At 43.4% G+C, this 16079-nt stretch overlaps 2 protein-coding genes and 1 long non-coding RNA gene across 4 annotated transcripts in view; 2 read left to right on the top strand and 1 right to left on the bottom strand.

The window, feature by feature from the left end:
* BLK (BLK proto-oncogene, Src family tyrosine kinase) overlaps positions 1-16079 on the top strand; it is an 819573-nt gene that overhangs the window by 386119 nt on the left and 417375 nt on the right. The window lies entirely within an intron of this gene.
* LOC310674015 overlaps positions 3653-16079 on the bottom strand; it is a 41892-nt gene continuing 29465 nt past the window's right edge. Inside the window, exon 3 of the long non-coding RNA XR_014509314.1 lies at positions 3653-3737. This is a non-coding gene — a long non-coding RNA (uncharacterized lncRNA). The remainder of the gene's footprint in view (positions 3738-16079) is intronic.
* Positions 7270-15570, top strand: LOC310673968 (uncharacterized protein). 2 transcript variants are annotated; one of them, XM_083432831.1, is made up of 3 exons: positions 7270-7394; positions 14190-14306; positions 15273-15570. In XM_083432831.1, exons 1-3 carry the CDS (start codon positions 7337-7339, stop codon positions 15404-15406), a joined length of 309 nt encoding a protein of 102 aa, XP_083288957.1. In that variant the 5' UTR covers positions 7270-7336; the 3' UTR covers positions 15407-15570. The 2 variants fall into 2 exon arrangements, with proteins under 2 accessions (XP_083288957.1, XP_083288956.1); XM_083432830.1 differs by lacking the exon at positions 7270-7394 and adding an exon at positions 11465-11609.

The raw sequence follows: 16079 nt of genomic DNA on the forward strand, positions 1-16079 counted from the left end.
CCCACTTGGCCAAGAAGCTCACCTTGGGCCAGTCACTGCTTCTCAACCTAATCTACTTAGCAGGGTGCTTATGAAGATAAAATGGAGATGAGAGAATTATATGTGCCATTGAGTTCCTTGGAAGAAAGGTGCAATATAAATATCAGAATAAAATATAAAATAACAGTTAGCACCACCTTTCCTGCAAGATGCGGTGTCAATTTGAGGTTTCAGCCTTTGTCATCACCTCCTACATCAATGGAGTGTGGGATCCTCAGGTCTCCCTGCGTTTTCGAGTGGTGGAGTCCTCAAAGTCAGCGGCTGCCAGTGGCCCATCCTGACATCAAGGATGGGCCAGGGGATGTCAGCAGTGATGCTCCTCTGAGAGCTCTTCCGGGGCTGGGCCTGCATGTCCTCTTCCTTTCTGCTACAGATTCCTGAATTGCAGGGTGGGCTTAAATGTTCCTTTGAGTCTTTCCAGCACTATAAATCTTATCTCCTGAAGGTGACACCAGGCTCCTGAAAGTGCAATCGATTACAGATTTCCTTCTTTCTTTTATTCAGGACAATAATCAATGTAAGAGGAAATGGGGGGTTCTGCCAGGAGGAACTCACCAAACGCTGCCCATCAGGTCTAACTCTTCCTGCTTACTGTGGTTTCAATGCACAATGCTGTGCCCTTGAATGACATCAGTGAGCAGCCCACATCCATGGTTGAGAATGTCTGATGGCTACGCTGATTCTTCTGGATCTTTGCTTGTGGAAGTGGGCCTGATCAATCCATTTGTGAAGCAAGCAATGAAACAAAGACCAGTCTGTTCAGATGATCATCTAATTAAACACATATTAACCTGCAAATTCGAAATTGTATTTTTTTCATTTTTTAAAAAAGCATCTATGACTAAATATGACCCTCCTCCGGTGGAAGTGCATCATATCTGCCCAAGAGCCCTTTTGACTGAAGTTCTCATCCCCGAGTCCCAGGAGGAGATAACTGCAGCCAGTGCTTTCCATGCACCCAGGCAGTGCTTGGGTTTCTCATCCAGTTGGTTATTTGAACGTGGGTGGGATAGGCTGAACTCAACCCAGACTGGAGCCATAACCTAAGTGGAGCTGATTATTAAGGAGCCACTGCCTTGTGGGTGCCGATAGGTCACTGAGAGTGGTATTTAATTCTGCTGAATACACATCAGGTTTATTGATTTCTATGGGTGTACTCTTACTGGGACTCGGAATTTTCTGAAGGGGTGTTTTCTGGAATTTTGAGAATGAAAGAAGGAACTCAGGGAGGTGTCAGGGGGAGGTGGGACTGAAGAGTCGGGAAGGGCTATTGCTGCCTAGTGATCAAGATCCCAGATTCAATCATTGATCTGGGTCTTTCTTTTCAACTTTAATTTACATACATTAATTCATAACATAGCCAAGTATAAAATAAAATAGAAGCAGAAAAGAAAATTTAAAGTTCAACACATAGGAACACATATCCATGCAACTTTCAATTTATTTGTTTAGACATTTCTATCCCACCTTTCCCCAAAGAATTCAAGGCAATGTACATCGTTTTCTCCCATGAGCCCATGTCTCCCAGGTTTTGAACAATACCACGCTTGTGCCTTTGTCACCACTATCTAAAAGGCCCTCTGCCTGCTTCCCTGTAACCTCGCCTCTCCCAATGAAGGAACCACTGTTTATGTTAGGAAACCAGGTTGGGGCAGCGGGCGCTGAAATGGACTGAGGAGGGGATATTTGGGGGGGGCGGGGAGGTAGTGTCGGTGGCTACCTTGAGTGCGCTCAGCTCATCCTCATGTGCTTATAATTTCCTCCCCCTCTCCCTTTGGCTTCAACCCAAGCAGAATAAACCAGGGCTTGTGGGAATTGCAGTTCATGGATGATGGGAATTGTAGTCCAGCAACAATCGGAGGGTCACAGGTCCACTATGCCTAATGTCAAGTCAAGATTGTTTATCCATCAACAGTTCTGATTCAACTGGGACATCCTGGAATTACAGAAGCTATCCCAGTTTCTGATTGGACATCCCGGTTTTTGTGCTGAGCTCCCTCGCCAGTCAGCTGGCTCTTGTGAGAGCTCAGCACCCAAATACAAATGTCTTTGGCAAAAAAAAAGGCAGCTGCACTTTAGTCCGTGGAAGCAGAGGAGGAGGGGGAGCTGCTGGTGATGCAAGTCAGGCTGCCCCCACTTTACCCATTAGCCATGCCTCCTCTGCCCAATGCTGCCCACACTGGAGGAAGAGGAGACAACAACAACAGGGGGCTGAAGATGGGAAGCCCCAGCTCATTTGCCTGGGAGTATGGCACTGAAAGAAGCACATCCCAAGTTTAACTAGCAGAATGTTGGAGGGTCTGAAATTTTGTTATCTAACAATCCATCCATGTTCCCTGTGCTAAGGCTTGGTTGTCTGGCAGAAATTCCAGTAAACTGGGCAAGCCTTGGGTTTGTCATAGTTTAGAAACACTGATGTTATGTACTGAGTTGAATAGGATCCAAAAGGTAGCAGTCTGATTGGTCCTAGAACAATAGGATTCAGAATGCAGCAGTATGATTGGTCCACAGGGGCCACTCAATCCAGCTCCAGATGGAAGTGAATCCACAACCTGATTGACCTACAGGAGAATTCCGGAATTAGCCAATCACGTGGGGCCCATTGTGTAAATAATGTATATAAAGCAGATATTTTGGGGGAACTTTCATTCCTCACTACTATGAGCTGAATAAAGAGCATGAAATCCACACTCGACTCCGAGTAGATTTCAACTGAACAGAACAGAAAGCTGGATTCCAGAAACAGCTGAACCAACCGTTTGCCAAATTTATTTCCAGATCTTCTGTTATGGTTCCTGGTGCACAGAGACATTGGAGGACAGCCAATGCTAGCCCTACTCAAGATATTCTATAAATTGGGTAAAGTTGGTATTGCTTCATATAAGTAACAGTGACTTTATTCAGCTAAGAACTATCAGATCCATATTTGCATATGGTCAATTAGATATTTAGGTATAATCATATCAATGGATATTACCGAATTAGTAGCATGTAATTCAAACAAAGTAATCCAGGAGTTTTCTTTTCATATTAATAGAGGGGAGTCATTTAACCTGCCGTTATGCGGAAGGGTTAATACTCTCAAACGAACATTATTCCCAGAATAAGCTATAGTGGGATTAGAATTCCAGGTCATATAACTGGTAAATATTTCCAGAAAAGGAATTTCTTAATTAGGAAATGTCTATGGGGTTCTGCAACTCCAAGAATATCCTTGCTAAAAATGCAATTATTAATTAAAAAACGAGGATTTGGCATTCGAGAAGGATATTGACCAGAAGAGCAGAGGAGTTGTTGTGAGGATTAAATTAGGAAAAACCACAGAAGGCACCTTGAGCTCCAATGAGTAAATAAATATTCAAAGCCTTCTGTAACAGCAAGTCAGTATTATTATATCCCATGATACCGATGGGGAGATCGAGGCTGAGAGTGAAAGCCTGGTGTACCCAAGGCCAGCTGGTGAGCTCATGGTGGAGTTTTACAGATTTGGTTTGTCAGGCATGGGAAGTCCTGATTTGACTGACATCATCAATTTTACATAGAATGCTTGATTTGGGAGGGATCTTGTTTATATATGGGGATGCGGGTCGTGCTGTGGTGTAAACCACCGAGCTTCTTGGGCTTGCTGATCGGAAGGTCGCAGTTCGAATCCCCACGATGGGTTGAGCTCCCTTTGCTCGGTCTCAGCTTCTGCCAACCTAGCAGTTCAAAAGCATGTCAAAGTGCAAGTAGATAAATAGGTACTGCTGCAGCAGGAAGGTAAACAGCGTTTCTGTGCGCTGCTCTGGTTTTGCCAGAATCGGCTTAGTCATGCTGGCCACATGACCTGGAAATACTGTCTGCAGACAGACGAGTGCTCCCTCGGCCAGTAAAGCGAGCTGAGCACCCAATCCCAGAGTTGTTCGCGACTGGACTTAACTGTCAGTGGTCCTTTACCTTTACCTATTTATTTATATATATTTATTTACTGCATATTTATCTCTTTTACGAAAAGAAAACAACTCAATGGATATCACTTACCCCAGCAGCAGGTTTCGTTCCTGCCACAGGAGACCCCGGGAATTTCTCCAATGGCACATTTTTTATTTGCTGGGAATTGGCAAGTTCCTCCTAATAGTTCACATACAACTCTACCTAGCGAGAAAAATTAGCAGATAATGCACCCACAGACCCACATAACTGGTGACTGAGTCAGACTTGATTCCATTCTACTGAAGTTTCCCCTTTTGTTTTCAATATCTGCTAATCAGAAATACTGCTGTTCTAAGCTTCAGAAATACCTTGCCATTTGTGCCCTCTCTGAGAATGGTATTTTCTGGATTCTCCCCTGTAGTGTTGCCAATGTGTCTTGCTCAGCTCACACCCAACTGTGATGGCTATGGTCTTTCCCGACTCCCAGCCAGATGAGGAGGGGGTAAGGCGCACCCATTTGCCCAGTGGGCACCATCTCTTCATTGGCTATACTTATGGGGTCCTGAGGTGGCAACTGTGGCACTCTTTAACAAAGAAACTTGCTGGGTTAGGTCTACAATGGAATCCTTCATCAGATTTTTACTCTTCATAGATCCAGGACCTCTGGAATTAGGAAGGACTTGGGGATCATGGACACTAACTTTCCAAACTTTTTCCAAGCAATATAAATGATCACCATGGAACTTTCCTGGTCACTAAGGCTGCATCCTGAACATTGCTGCTTTTGCAAAAGTCATGTATTCAAATTCAAATTCATTATTAAATAGGTTTTTAAATACTTTCCTCCCCACCCCTTTTTAAGCAGCAGGATAGGATAGGAAGCTGCGAAGTCAGACTGTTGTTCCATCAAACTCACAGCTGTCTACACTGACAGGCAGAAGGTCTTTAGCGTTGCCGACCAGGGAAATACTTGGGACTCAACCTGAGACCTTCTGCATTTGCAGCAGATGCTCCCTCCCTGTGCCCTCTTACCTGCAACAACGTGGAAGAAGATGAAGACCAGAGCAAAGCTCAGGTAAAGGAACCTCATGGCTGGAGTTGTCTCTCAGATCTTTGCCCAAGGGAAGATGCTCTAAGGCAGAAGGAAGTCGAGTTTGGATGGAACAAGGAGGTTCTCTTTACTTATAGTGTTGTTGTTCCAAAAAGATGCTGAAACACACATTTGAGCATCTGAGTGGGAAATGCTGCAAACAGGTATTTCCTGCAATTGTCAGTATTTGAACTATCCAGGCCCATTTTTTCTTAACTCATCCTAGGCAATTTATTCATCTTGCAGACCATCCCAAGATTTATCTGCAGAACAATCTTTCTCATCCTGTTCAGGATGGTCAGGACTTCCTTTCTCCTCTGCAATTGCCTGCTGCCTAAGATGGACAACTCACTTTAGAATCATATAATTATAGAGTTGGAAGGTCATCTAGTCCAACCCCCTGCAAAGCAGGAAACACAACTAAATAATCCCGGAAGAATAAGAAATCAAGATAACATTTTATATGAAAGAATAGAAATGGTTTACTGAATATTTACAGATAAATTATAAACAGAGAAAAGCATTGGCAGGATTACTGTAATAACCTGCAGTTTTATAAGAGTATAAGGAGTGCTTTTTTCTTTAAAAATGTCTAAGGCTACTCTCATTTTCCTACTCATATTGAAATACTGCCCCTCAATGAGGCCAAACTTAGATTCACAAAATGTTTAGGTGTATGCAGATGCCTGCGTACCCCCAGAAGAAAGCACTGAGTATATATTTAAAAAGGGATGCGGGTGGCGCTGTGGGTTAAACCACAGAGCCTAGGACTTGCCGATCAGAAGGTCGGCGGTTCGAATCCCTGCGACGGAGTGAGCTCCGGTTGCTCAGTCCCTGCTCCTGCCAACCTAGCAGTTCGAAAGCACGTCAAAGTGCAAGTAGATAAATAGGTACCGCTCCGGCGGGAAGGTAAATGGCATTTCCATGTGCTGCTCTGGTTCGCCACATGACCCGGAAGCTGTCTGTGGACAAACTCCGGCTCCCTCGGCCAAAAAAGCGAGATGAGCGCTGCAACCCCAGAGTCGGTCACGACTGGACCTAATGGTCAGGGGTCCCTTTACCTTTATATATTTAAAGAAGATGAAATAAGTGAGCAAATTTGGTTAATTTGGGTATGCAGAAGATATTAAAAATAAATTTAAGGAACCGCAGAAAGAGCGGGAAGGAAGTCAAATTTTGAAATGTCAAAAGGATTGTAAAATAAGTGAAATGTATAAAATTAGTGAAAAGCATAATTAAATAAATGAAAATTGAAAAAAACCCCCAAAGAATCTCTGACAGATGGCCATCTGACCTTGCCTCATAGTAATGCAGCTATCGTTTTCACAACCTTTTAATCACAGATCACATTGTTCGTTTAGGCACTGCCCCTGGGACCAAGGCTTCTCAAGACAAGTGAACAAGGAACATCCATTAAGATGTAGAAAAATGTGGTTTGTCTGCTTGATTGCATAATGTACAGGTGATAAGAAGCAATTTGGTCATGACACTAACCTCTTTTATGAAGAAAGGGTTAGGGTGTGAGGATGTTCTTGGCTTAGGAGGAAAGGATGACCAGAATATGGACTTGATCAAGCAGCCTTTGACAGCTTGGTGTCGCCCAGATGTTTTGTAAAGCAATGATTGTGGAGCGTTAGTGATTTCTGTCCATTCAGAGCCTTGGAACTGAGGGTCAGATTTGGCAAGATTTTAGTGATGGTGAAATCTTCTTATGGATGATGGAATAAAATCACTATTTTGTTTTTCTTAAAAAACCGCATAATGGAGAAAGTGTACATAAAACCTTGAGCCTCATCAAAACAAGCATATTAAAATGCATCTAAAAATGTGCAGATCAGGAGAAAAGCACACTGAAAAGTTTCTTTCTTGGTAGATATTGCGATTGCACTTGAACTGAACAGTCCAAGCACAAGAGTTTGCATCAGACTGCATTACAGAAAAGCTCTTAAGTCACATTCCACTTTCCATTTACGTAGGTGCTGTGAAGATGTAATCATGAGATTACAGGAAATCTGTTAATTGTTATGGAAATAAAACAGCATGGCCTGGAGCACAGGACAGATTGTGAACATATGAGAAAGGTGGTTCTGCGGGTAAATAAATATAAAGATAAATAAATGCTCTAGGATGAGTTAAGAGAAAAGGAGCCTGTAGGGTTCAGATGCTGACAGTTGCTGGAAATACCTATAAGTAAACACTATAAGTAAAGAGAACCTCCTTGATCCATCCAAACTCAACTTCCTTCTGCCTTAGAGCATCTTCCCTTGGGCAAAGATCTGAGAGACAACTCCAGCCATGAGGTTCCTCTACCTGAGCTTTGTTCTGGTCTTCATCCTCTTCCACATTGTTGCAGGTAAGAAGACAGCTCAAGCTCAGGGTGGAGGGTAGCATCTGCTGCAATGAAGAAGGTCTCAGGTTCAATCGCAGGCGTTTCTGCAAAGTGCTGGGTTTTCCCCCTGCCAGAGACCCTGGAGATCTGCTGCCTCTCAGTGTAGACAATTCTGAACTAGTGTGACTGCGTGTAAGAGAGCATCCTATCCTGTGTGGCTGCCGAAATAGGGGTGGTAAAGAAGGAACGCATTTCATAATAAAACTGAATTTGAATAAATGACTTTTGCGAAAGCAGCAACGTTCAGGCTACAGATTGAGGCACACTCCAGGTTCCATCGTGGTCATTTATATTGTTCAGGTAGGTAGCCGTGTTGGTGTGACACAGTCGAAATAAATAAATAAAAAACTAAACAATTGTCCAGTAGCGCCTTAGAGACCAACTAAGTTTGTTCTGGGTATAAGCTTTCGTGTGCATGCACACTTCTTCAGATAACTGATATATCCAGCAATCAGAAAGGACTTGATTGCTCCTATCAGCAGTACTACAGAGGAGATTCCAGAAAATATCCCTTTCAGAAAGACTATGCCCCTGTGGACAGATCATATAGAATCAGTTTTGGCATGCTGCCTTGCCCCCCCCCACGACCGAGGGAGGGGCCCCCAGGACACGTGACATCACTAAGGTGTGTGCACATGGCCACGCAGAACTTATTTTGGGGGCCCAGTCCCTTCCTTGAAGAAATCCTGTGAGGTAGATCAGGCTGAGAGTGAGTGACTGGCCCAAGGCCACCCAGGGAGTGACGATTTGAACCCAGACCTCAGTTTGACACGCTAACCACTACATTAGCCTGGGTCGCATTCTTGAAAATGCTGTTCCAATGCTCAAAACAAAATGTTGTCAGTCCAATTAATGTCCTTTTTTTTTTTTTTTGCACAAGAAGTCTTTTCAAATCATGACAATTTACGTCCCTCTCTTTTGACAGGGCAACCAAGCTGCGGAGAACAGGGAGGATATTGCCAGGTGCCACTAAGAAGAAGAAGAAGAGTTTGGATTTGATACCCCGCTTTATCACTCCCCTAAGGAGTTTCAAAGCGGCGAACAATCTCCTTTCCCTTCCTCCCCCACAACAAACACTCTGTGAGGTGAGTGGGGCTGAGAAACTTCAAGGAAGTGTGACTGGCCCAAGGTCACCCAGCAGCTGCATGTGGAGGAGCGGGGAAGCGAACCCGGTTCACCAGATTACGAGACTACGGCTCTTAACCACTACACCACACTGGCTCTACCTGGAAATGTCCCTATGGATATATTCCAGCCAACTGTGGCATTAATGGAATCTGCTGCAAGAGTAAGTGAGGGTGGGGTGTGTGATATCAAAGCATGTGAGTGTGTCTTTGCATCCTGGGTCGTAGTTCTCTAGATGAGGGGAAGAATTGGGACGGGGCAGGACGAGCTGTGATGGGATTGCTTTGTGGGTCAACGAGGACCCTCTATCTGTGGAGAAGGTGGATAAAGGGAAGTTAGTCCATCTCGCTCATAAGGCTAGAATATTATTATTATTATTATTATTATTAATAATAATAATAATAATAATAATAATAAATTTTTAAATTAATATTCCTCCCTCAGGGCGGCTAACAACAATAAAATAATACAACATTATAAAATCATTTCATTAAAATTAATTCAACTCAAATTGATGGCAACCATTAGAACTTGTGGACATCCAATAAACGCTGGAAGTTTCAGGACAGAGAAATGAAAAGACTTACTCCACAGCTCATGGTCAAACTGTGGAACTCCCTGCCAGTGATGGCCACCAGCTGGGATGGCTTTAAAAGAGGGTGGAGGAGGAGGACTACCAATGGCTAGCAGCCATGATGGCTTTGCTCTGCCTCCACAGCTGGAGACAGCGATGCTTCTCAATCCCCATTACTGGAAGTTGCAGGAGGGGAGAGGGCTCCTGTACATGTATCCTGCTTGTGGGTCTGGCTGGCCAAATGCACAGCATAATAATAATAATAATAATAATAATAATAATAATAATAATTTATTTATACCACGCCCATCTGGCTGAGTTTCCCCAGCCACTCTGGGCGGCTTCCAGTCAAGTGGTAAAAATAATACAGCTGGATGCTGGATGGGCCCTTGGCTTGATGCAGCAAAGCACTTCCTATGCTCTTTAGTTCACAGAGGGAGGGGATGAAGAGCCTTTGCAGAACAAGCAAAGGAAAACCTTTGCCATTGAGCATTGCCAGCCTTGGCCAACCTTGCTGTTGTTTGTTGTTGTTTAGTCATTTAGTTGTGTCCACCTCTTCATGACCCCATGGACCAGAGCACACCAGGCACTCCTGTCCTCCACTGCCTCCCGCAATTTGGTCAAACTCATGTTGCTAGCTTCGAGAACACTGTCCAACCATCTCATCCTCTGTCGTCCCCTTCTCCTTGTGCCCTCCATCTTTCCCAACATCAGGGTCTTTTCCAGGGAGTCTTCTCTTCTCATGAGGTGGCCAAAGTATTGGAGCCTCAGCTTCACGATCTGTCCTTCCAGTGAGCACTCAGGGCTGATTTCCTTCAGAATGGAGAGGTTTGATCTTCTTGCAGCCGATGGGACTCTCAAGAGTCTCCTCCAGCACCATAATTCAAAAGCATCAATTCTTCGGTGATCAGCCTTCTTTATGGTCCAGCTCTCACTTCCATACATCACTATGGGGAAAACCATAACTTTAACGACACGGGCCTTTGTTGGCAAGGCAATGTCTTGGCTTTTTAGGATGCTGTCTAGGTTTGTCATTGCTTTTCTCCCAAGAAGCAGGTGTCTTTTAATTTCGTGACTGCTGTCTCCATCTGCAGTGATAATGGAGCCCAAGAAAGTAAAATCTCTCACTGCCTCCATTTCTCCCCCTTCTGTTTGTCAGGAGGTGATGGGCCCAGTGGCCCTGATCTTCTTTTTTTGTTGTTGAGCTTCAGACCATATTTTGCGCTCTCCTCTTTCACCCTCATTAAAAGGTTCTTTACCTCCTCCTCACTTTCTGCCATCAAGGTTGTGTCATCTGCATATCTGAGGTTGTTGATATTTCTTCCAGCAATCTTAATTCCGGCTATGGATTCATCCAGCCCAGCCTTTTGCATGATAAATTTTGCATATAAATTAAATAAGCAGGGAGATAATATACAGCCTTGTCATACTCCTTTCCCAATTTTGAATCAATCAGTTGTTCCATATCCAGTTCTAGGTGTAGCTTCTTGTCCCACATAGAGATTTCTCAGGAGAGAGATGAGGTGATCAGGCACACCCATTTCTTTAAGAACTTGCCATAGTTTGCTGTGGTCGTAACACCAATAGATACGGACTCAAACAAGCAAAGACCATGTTTATTTGAATGCAGTTTTTAATTGTGTTCTATAGTGAGTGCTGCATTGATCACCTTTTTTATGGGCCATGCTGTAAGTTCTGGACCCCCTCCATAAAGACTTAAGATGTAAACAGGTGAATAAATCATATTTCTAAAAGCCACAATGTACCTTCAGAACTGAGAGTCAGATCTGGCAATATTTCAGTGATGATGAAATCTTCTTATGGATGATGGAATAAAATCACTATTTTATTTTTCTTTAAAAACCGCATGATGGGGAAAGTGTACATAAAACCTTGTGCATCACAAAAACAAGCACAAAATGTGCAGATCAGGAGAAAAGCACAGTGAAAAGTTCCTTTCTTGGTAGGTATTGCAAGTGCAGTCCAACCACAAGAGGTTGCATCAAACTGCATTACAGCAAAACTATTTCACTTCCATTTAGGTGTTGTGAAGTTGAGATTACAGGAAATCTGCTAATTGTTATGGAAATAAAACAGCAGGGCCTGGAGCACAGGACAGAGTGTGAACATATTGAGAAAGGTGGTTCTGCGGGTAAATCTTAGGAAATTTATTTAATCTTACGAAATAAATAGCTTAGGATGAGTTAAGAGAAAAGGGGCTGGAGGGTTCAGATGCTGAGTTACTGGAAAAACCTGTTTGCAGCTTTCTCCACCCAGATGAGCAAATGTATGTTTCAACATCTCTTTGATGTTGCACTGCAACACTATAAATAAAGAGAACCTACTTGTTCCATCCAAACTCAACTTCCTTCTGCCTTGGAGCGTCTTCCCTTGGGCAAAGATCTGAGAGACAAATCCAGCCATGAGGTTCCTCTACCTGAGCTTTGCTCTGGTCTTCATCCTCTTCCACGTTGTTGCAGGTAAGAGAGCAGTTCAAGCTCAGGTGGGGGAGACTCTGCTGCAAATGCAGAAGGTCTCAGGTTCAACTGCAGGTGTTTCTGCAACGTGCTGGGTTTTCCCCCTGCCAGAACCCCTGGAGATCTGCTGCCTTCTCAGTGTAGACAATTCTGAACTAGTGTGACTGTGTATAAGAGAGCTTCCTATCCCGTGTGGCTACTGAAATAGGGGTGGTAAAGAAGGAACACATTTCATAATAAAACTGTATTTGAATAGATGACTTTTGTGAAAGCAGCAACTTTACAGACTGAGGCCCACCCCAGGTTCCATCGTGGTCATTTATGTTGTTCAGGCAGTGTTGGTCTGACACAATTGAAATAGCACCTTAGGGACCATCTAAGTTTGTTCTGGGTATAAGCTTTTGTGTGCATGCACACTTCTTCAGATACAGATATATTGTTGTGAGTTTGGAGGGGTTAGTGCACATGATGCCCAAGTCCTTTCTGATTGCTGGATTCAGCAAGGGTAGAAATCTAATGGAGGATTTCATTGTTGAACTAGCCAGACAATCTTCTTTGTGAGAGAATGACCATCATAGCTGCCACCTAAAGACCCAATGAGTATAACCAAAGAAGTGATGGTGTTCTACGGGGCAAATGGGTGTGCCTTTCCCCCTCCTCACCTGGCTGGTTGCGAGAAAGGCAGTAGCCAGCACAGTTGGATGTGAGCTGAAGAATACGCAGGCTGCAGGCAGAAGACAGAGAGGGAGAGTTGTCTGCATTATCTCTGCCACCTGACTCACCCAGATCAACGCAGGGCATACATCCTAGCGGGACTGAATGTGCTCCTATCAGCAGTACTACAGAGGAGATTCCAGAAGAAATCACTTTCAAAGAGACTATGCCCCTGTGGACAGATCTAAAAGGTTACCGTCCACACACTTTCTCTGCACAGATACTTGAGTGTAGGTTAAGGTTACCAGATTTTTTTTCCTTTTTATAAAAATATATTTTTATTGAAAAATCTTAACAACACAAATTATCAATCAACATAACCAATTACATCCCCCCTTTTTGTTCCCTCCCCTCCCTCCCTCTCCCACCCCCCCAGAGACTTCCCTCAGTTCCCGTCTCTGATTTGTTTATACATATTTTTCTCTGCATATCGTAGAATTGTGCATATCATTACCGTATCCATCATATGTTCTACTAATAAATTTGTGGATGTTTACTCAAAGCCTGCCAAGGAGTCCAAATCATTTTGTTGTCTTCTTAAGTAGTGTGTAAAAAGTTCCCATTCTTCCTTGAAGTCACTGTTGTCCTTCTCACGTAGATTATATGCCAACTTTGCCAGTTCCGCATGGCTCATCAGTTTTTCTTGCCATTGTTTTTTCGTTGGGATTTCCTCATTCTTCCATCTTTGTGCTAACAAGACTCTTGCCGCTGTTGTCGCATACATAAATAAGTTCTTTGTTTTTCTTGGCAGATCTCGTCCTAAAATCCCTAACAAAAATGCTTCTGATTTTTTTTACAAATGTCATTTTAAACATCTTTTCCAACTCATTATATATCATCTCCCAGATTTTTTCAACTTCTTTACATTCCCACCACATATGATACAAAGCACCTTCTTTTTCTTTACATAAGGTTACCCAATTTCTTTCAATGAATCCAGGGACACTTTTCAACTTCAATGGATTTTGTATGGGGACTGATGTGTAAATCCGGGGACTGTCCCCGGGAAACGGGGACGTCTGGTACCCTTAGTGTAGGTAAAACCTTTTTCAATTGTTTAGCAGAGTAATCTTCTCCCCGGAAGCTGTGGACAATAACAAAAAGTTGTTTGAAAGATGACTCACTAAACTCTGTGAAGTCTTGGTAAAGAGATTGTATTCCCAGACCGGGTACAAGCATTACGATAGCAAAGAATATTTTCCAATTGTTAAAAAAACCCAGCAATTAACAGCGCACTTTCAGACAAAGCCACTCTTATCTCCAGTACATTGTAAATTACAGGAACAGTCCATCAGCAGCTTTTACAGGCAGCACTCTATGGACAAACATCTGCCGTCAGGCAACTGCAAAACCGAATCTGAGTGGTCTTCTTTTTATTGGCACGTCCAGCTGATTCTAATTAAGCTCAGAGTGCCACTCCCATATATAAAGGAAAGGTCTGGAACCTTCTGGAACCTTCTACTTGTTTCTGGCAGAATAATTCCCTAACAAGATGTATAGAATCAGTTTGGCATGTTGCCTTGCCACCATGACTGAGGTGGTCCAGGGCCACATGACATGCGTGTGCTCATGGCCGCTGCCAAACTTTTTTGGGGGGCCCAGCCCCTTCCTTGAATAAACCCTGTGACTTAGATCAGGCTGTGAGTGACAAGGCCACCCAGTGAGCTTTATGTCTGAGTGAAGATTTGAACCTTTGTCTCCCAGGCCCTAGTCTGACACGCTAACCACCAAATCAGCCTGGGTCTCATACTTGACAGTGCTATTCCAATGCTCAAAACAAAATGTTGTCAACCAATTATTGTCCCCCCCCTTTTTTTGTACAAGAAGTCTTTTCAAATAATGACAATTTACGTCCCTCTCTTTTGACAGGTCAACCTGCCCAAACCTGCGAAGAACGGGGAGGATATTGCCAGGTGCCACTAACTGTGAAATGTCCCTATGGTTATATTCCAGCCATGTGTGGCATTAATGGAAACTGCTGCAAGAGTAAGTGAAACCCAACGAGTTGGTCATGCTAACAAGGGGGAATGTTTGTTCATTTTTAATCCTGCTTTTTCATTCTGATTTCCTGATCTAGATCTTCGTTGGAGGAGGCAGAAGCAAGGCTTTGCTTGTGCTAAAGGAAACAGTGATCAGTCACTTTATAAATCAGAGTAGCTGATACTATTCTCAGGACATACTAACCCAATTCTTAGTAATACAAAGTATGATTCGGTTCTCAAGCTGCAGTTCTAGGTTCTGCATCTAGTGACCAAACTGAGCCTTCTGATATGTATTTTTCTCCAGGAGGCTTAGTTTCATCAGAATTGAGTACAGACTTCCAGAGTTAATGCTAAATACATTAATTCTGGCAAATGACCCACCATAGTCACTAGAAGGCCATGAAAATTGGTGTCCTGGACTTTTTAAACTGGTCTATGCGAGCGGGTGGCACTGTGGTCTCAACCACAGAGCCTAGGGCTTGCCGATCGGAGGGTCGGCGGTTCGAATCCCCACGACGGTGTGAGCTCCTGTTGCTCGGTCCCTGCTCCTGCCAACCTAGCAGTTCAAAGGCACTTCAAAGTGCAAGTAGATAAATAGGTATCGCTCCGGTGGAAAGGTATATATATATATATATATATATATATATATATATATACACATACACGCACATAATAAAACATTAAATATTATAAAAACTTCAGAAAACTTGGGTGCTGGATAACTCCATACCCTCCAACATTTCTCCAATGAAAATAGGGACGTCCTAAGGAAAAGTGGGATATTCCAGGATCAAATCAGAAACTAGGACAGCTTGTTTAAATCAGGGATATCCTTGGAAAATAGGGACACTGGGGTAGGACTAGATGTTATTTCGAACCCTTCAAACTCTACAATTCTACACATCTTCTGAAGGTGAGGAACCTGACTTTAGGGCCATCAGTGATAGATTTCATTGTTTCTTTGTTGCAGACAAACCACCGACAACACCCCAGTGCAATAGACTGGGAGGGTTCTGCCAAGTGGGACTCAATGAACCCTGTCCGTCTCGTAAAACTCTTCCGGCTAACTGTGGCATCAATGCAAAATGCTGTGCCCCCGAGTGACACCAGTGAGCAGCCCACATCCGTGTGTGTGAACGTCCAATGGTTACAACAATTCTTCTGGATCTTTGCTTGTGGAAGTGGGCCTGATCAGTTCATTTGTGAAAGCAGGCAATGAAATAAATATCAGTCTGCTCAGATGAATAAACACAAAATAATTTCGCAAAGTTGAAATTGAAAGTTTTTTTGTGTGTGTGATTTTTTTTTTAAAAAAGTCTACTGCTAAATATGACCCACCTCCAATGAAAGAACATCTTATCTGCTGAAAATCCCTCTTGATTGAAATCCTCATCAAGTAGTCTCAGGAACAGATAATTGAAGCCAGTGCTTTTCATGCACACAGGTTATGGGAACATGGGTGGGACAGGCTGAACTCAACCCAGACTGAAAGCATGACTGAATTGAAGCTGATTTTTAAGGAGCCATTGCCTTGTGGGTGACCACAAATAATTGAGGGTGGCATTTAGTGCTATTGAGGTTAATGGACATGGCTGCATTAGGTTTATTTCTTTCCATGGGTCTACTCTGAGTAGGACTCAGATTTTTTTTTTGAGGGGTGGGAATGTCTGTGAAGGGACTCAGAGAGGTTCCAGGGAGTGGGGGTTGGGAGGAACCGAAGAACCAGGAAGGGCTATTGCTGCCTAGTGATCAAGATCCCAGGTTCAATCATCATCTG

The sequence above is a fragment of the Podarcis tiliguerta genome, assembly GCF_965153285.1.
Source record: "Podarcis tiliguerta genome assembly, chromosome: 3".
Lineage (NCBI taxonomy): Eukaryota > Metazoa > Chordata > Lepidosauria > Squamata > Lacertidae > Podarcis > Podarcis tiliguerta.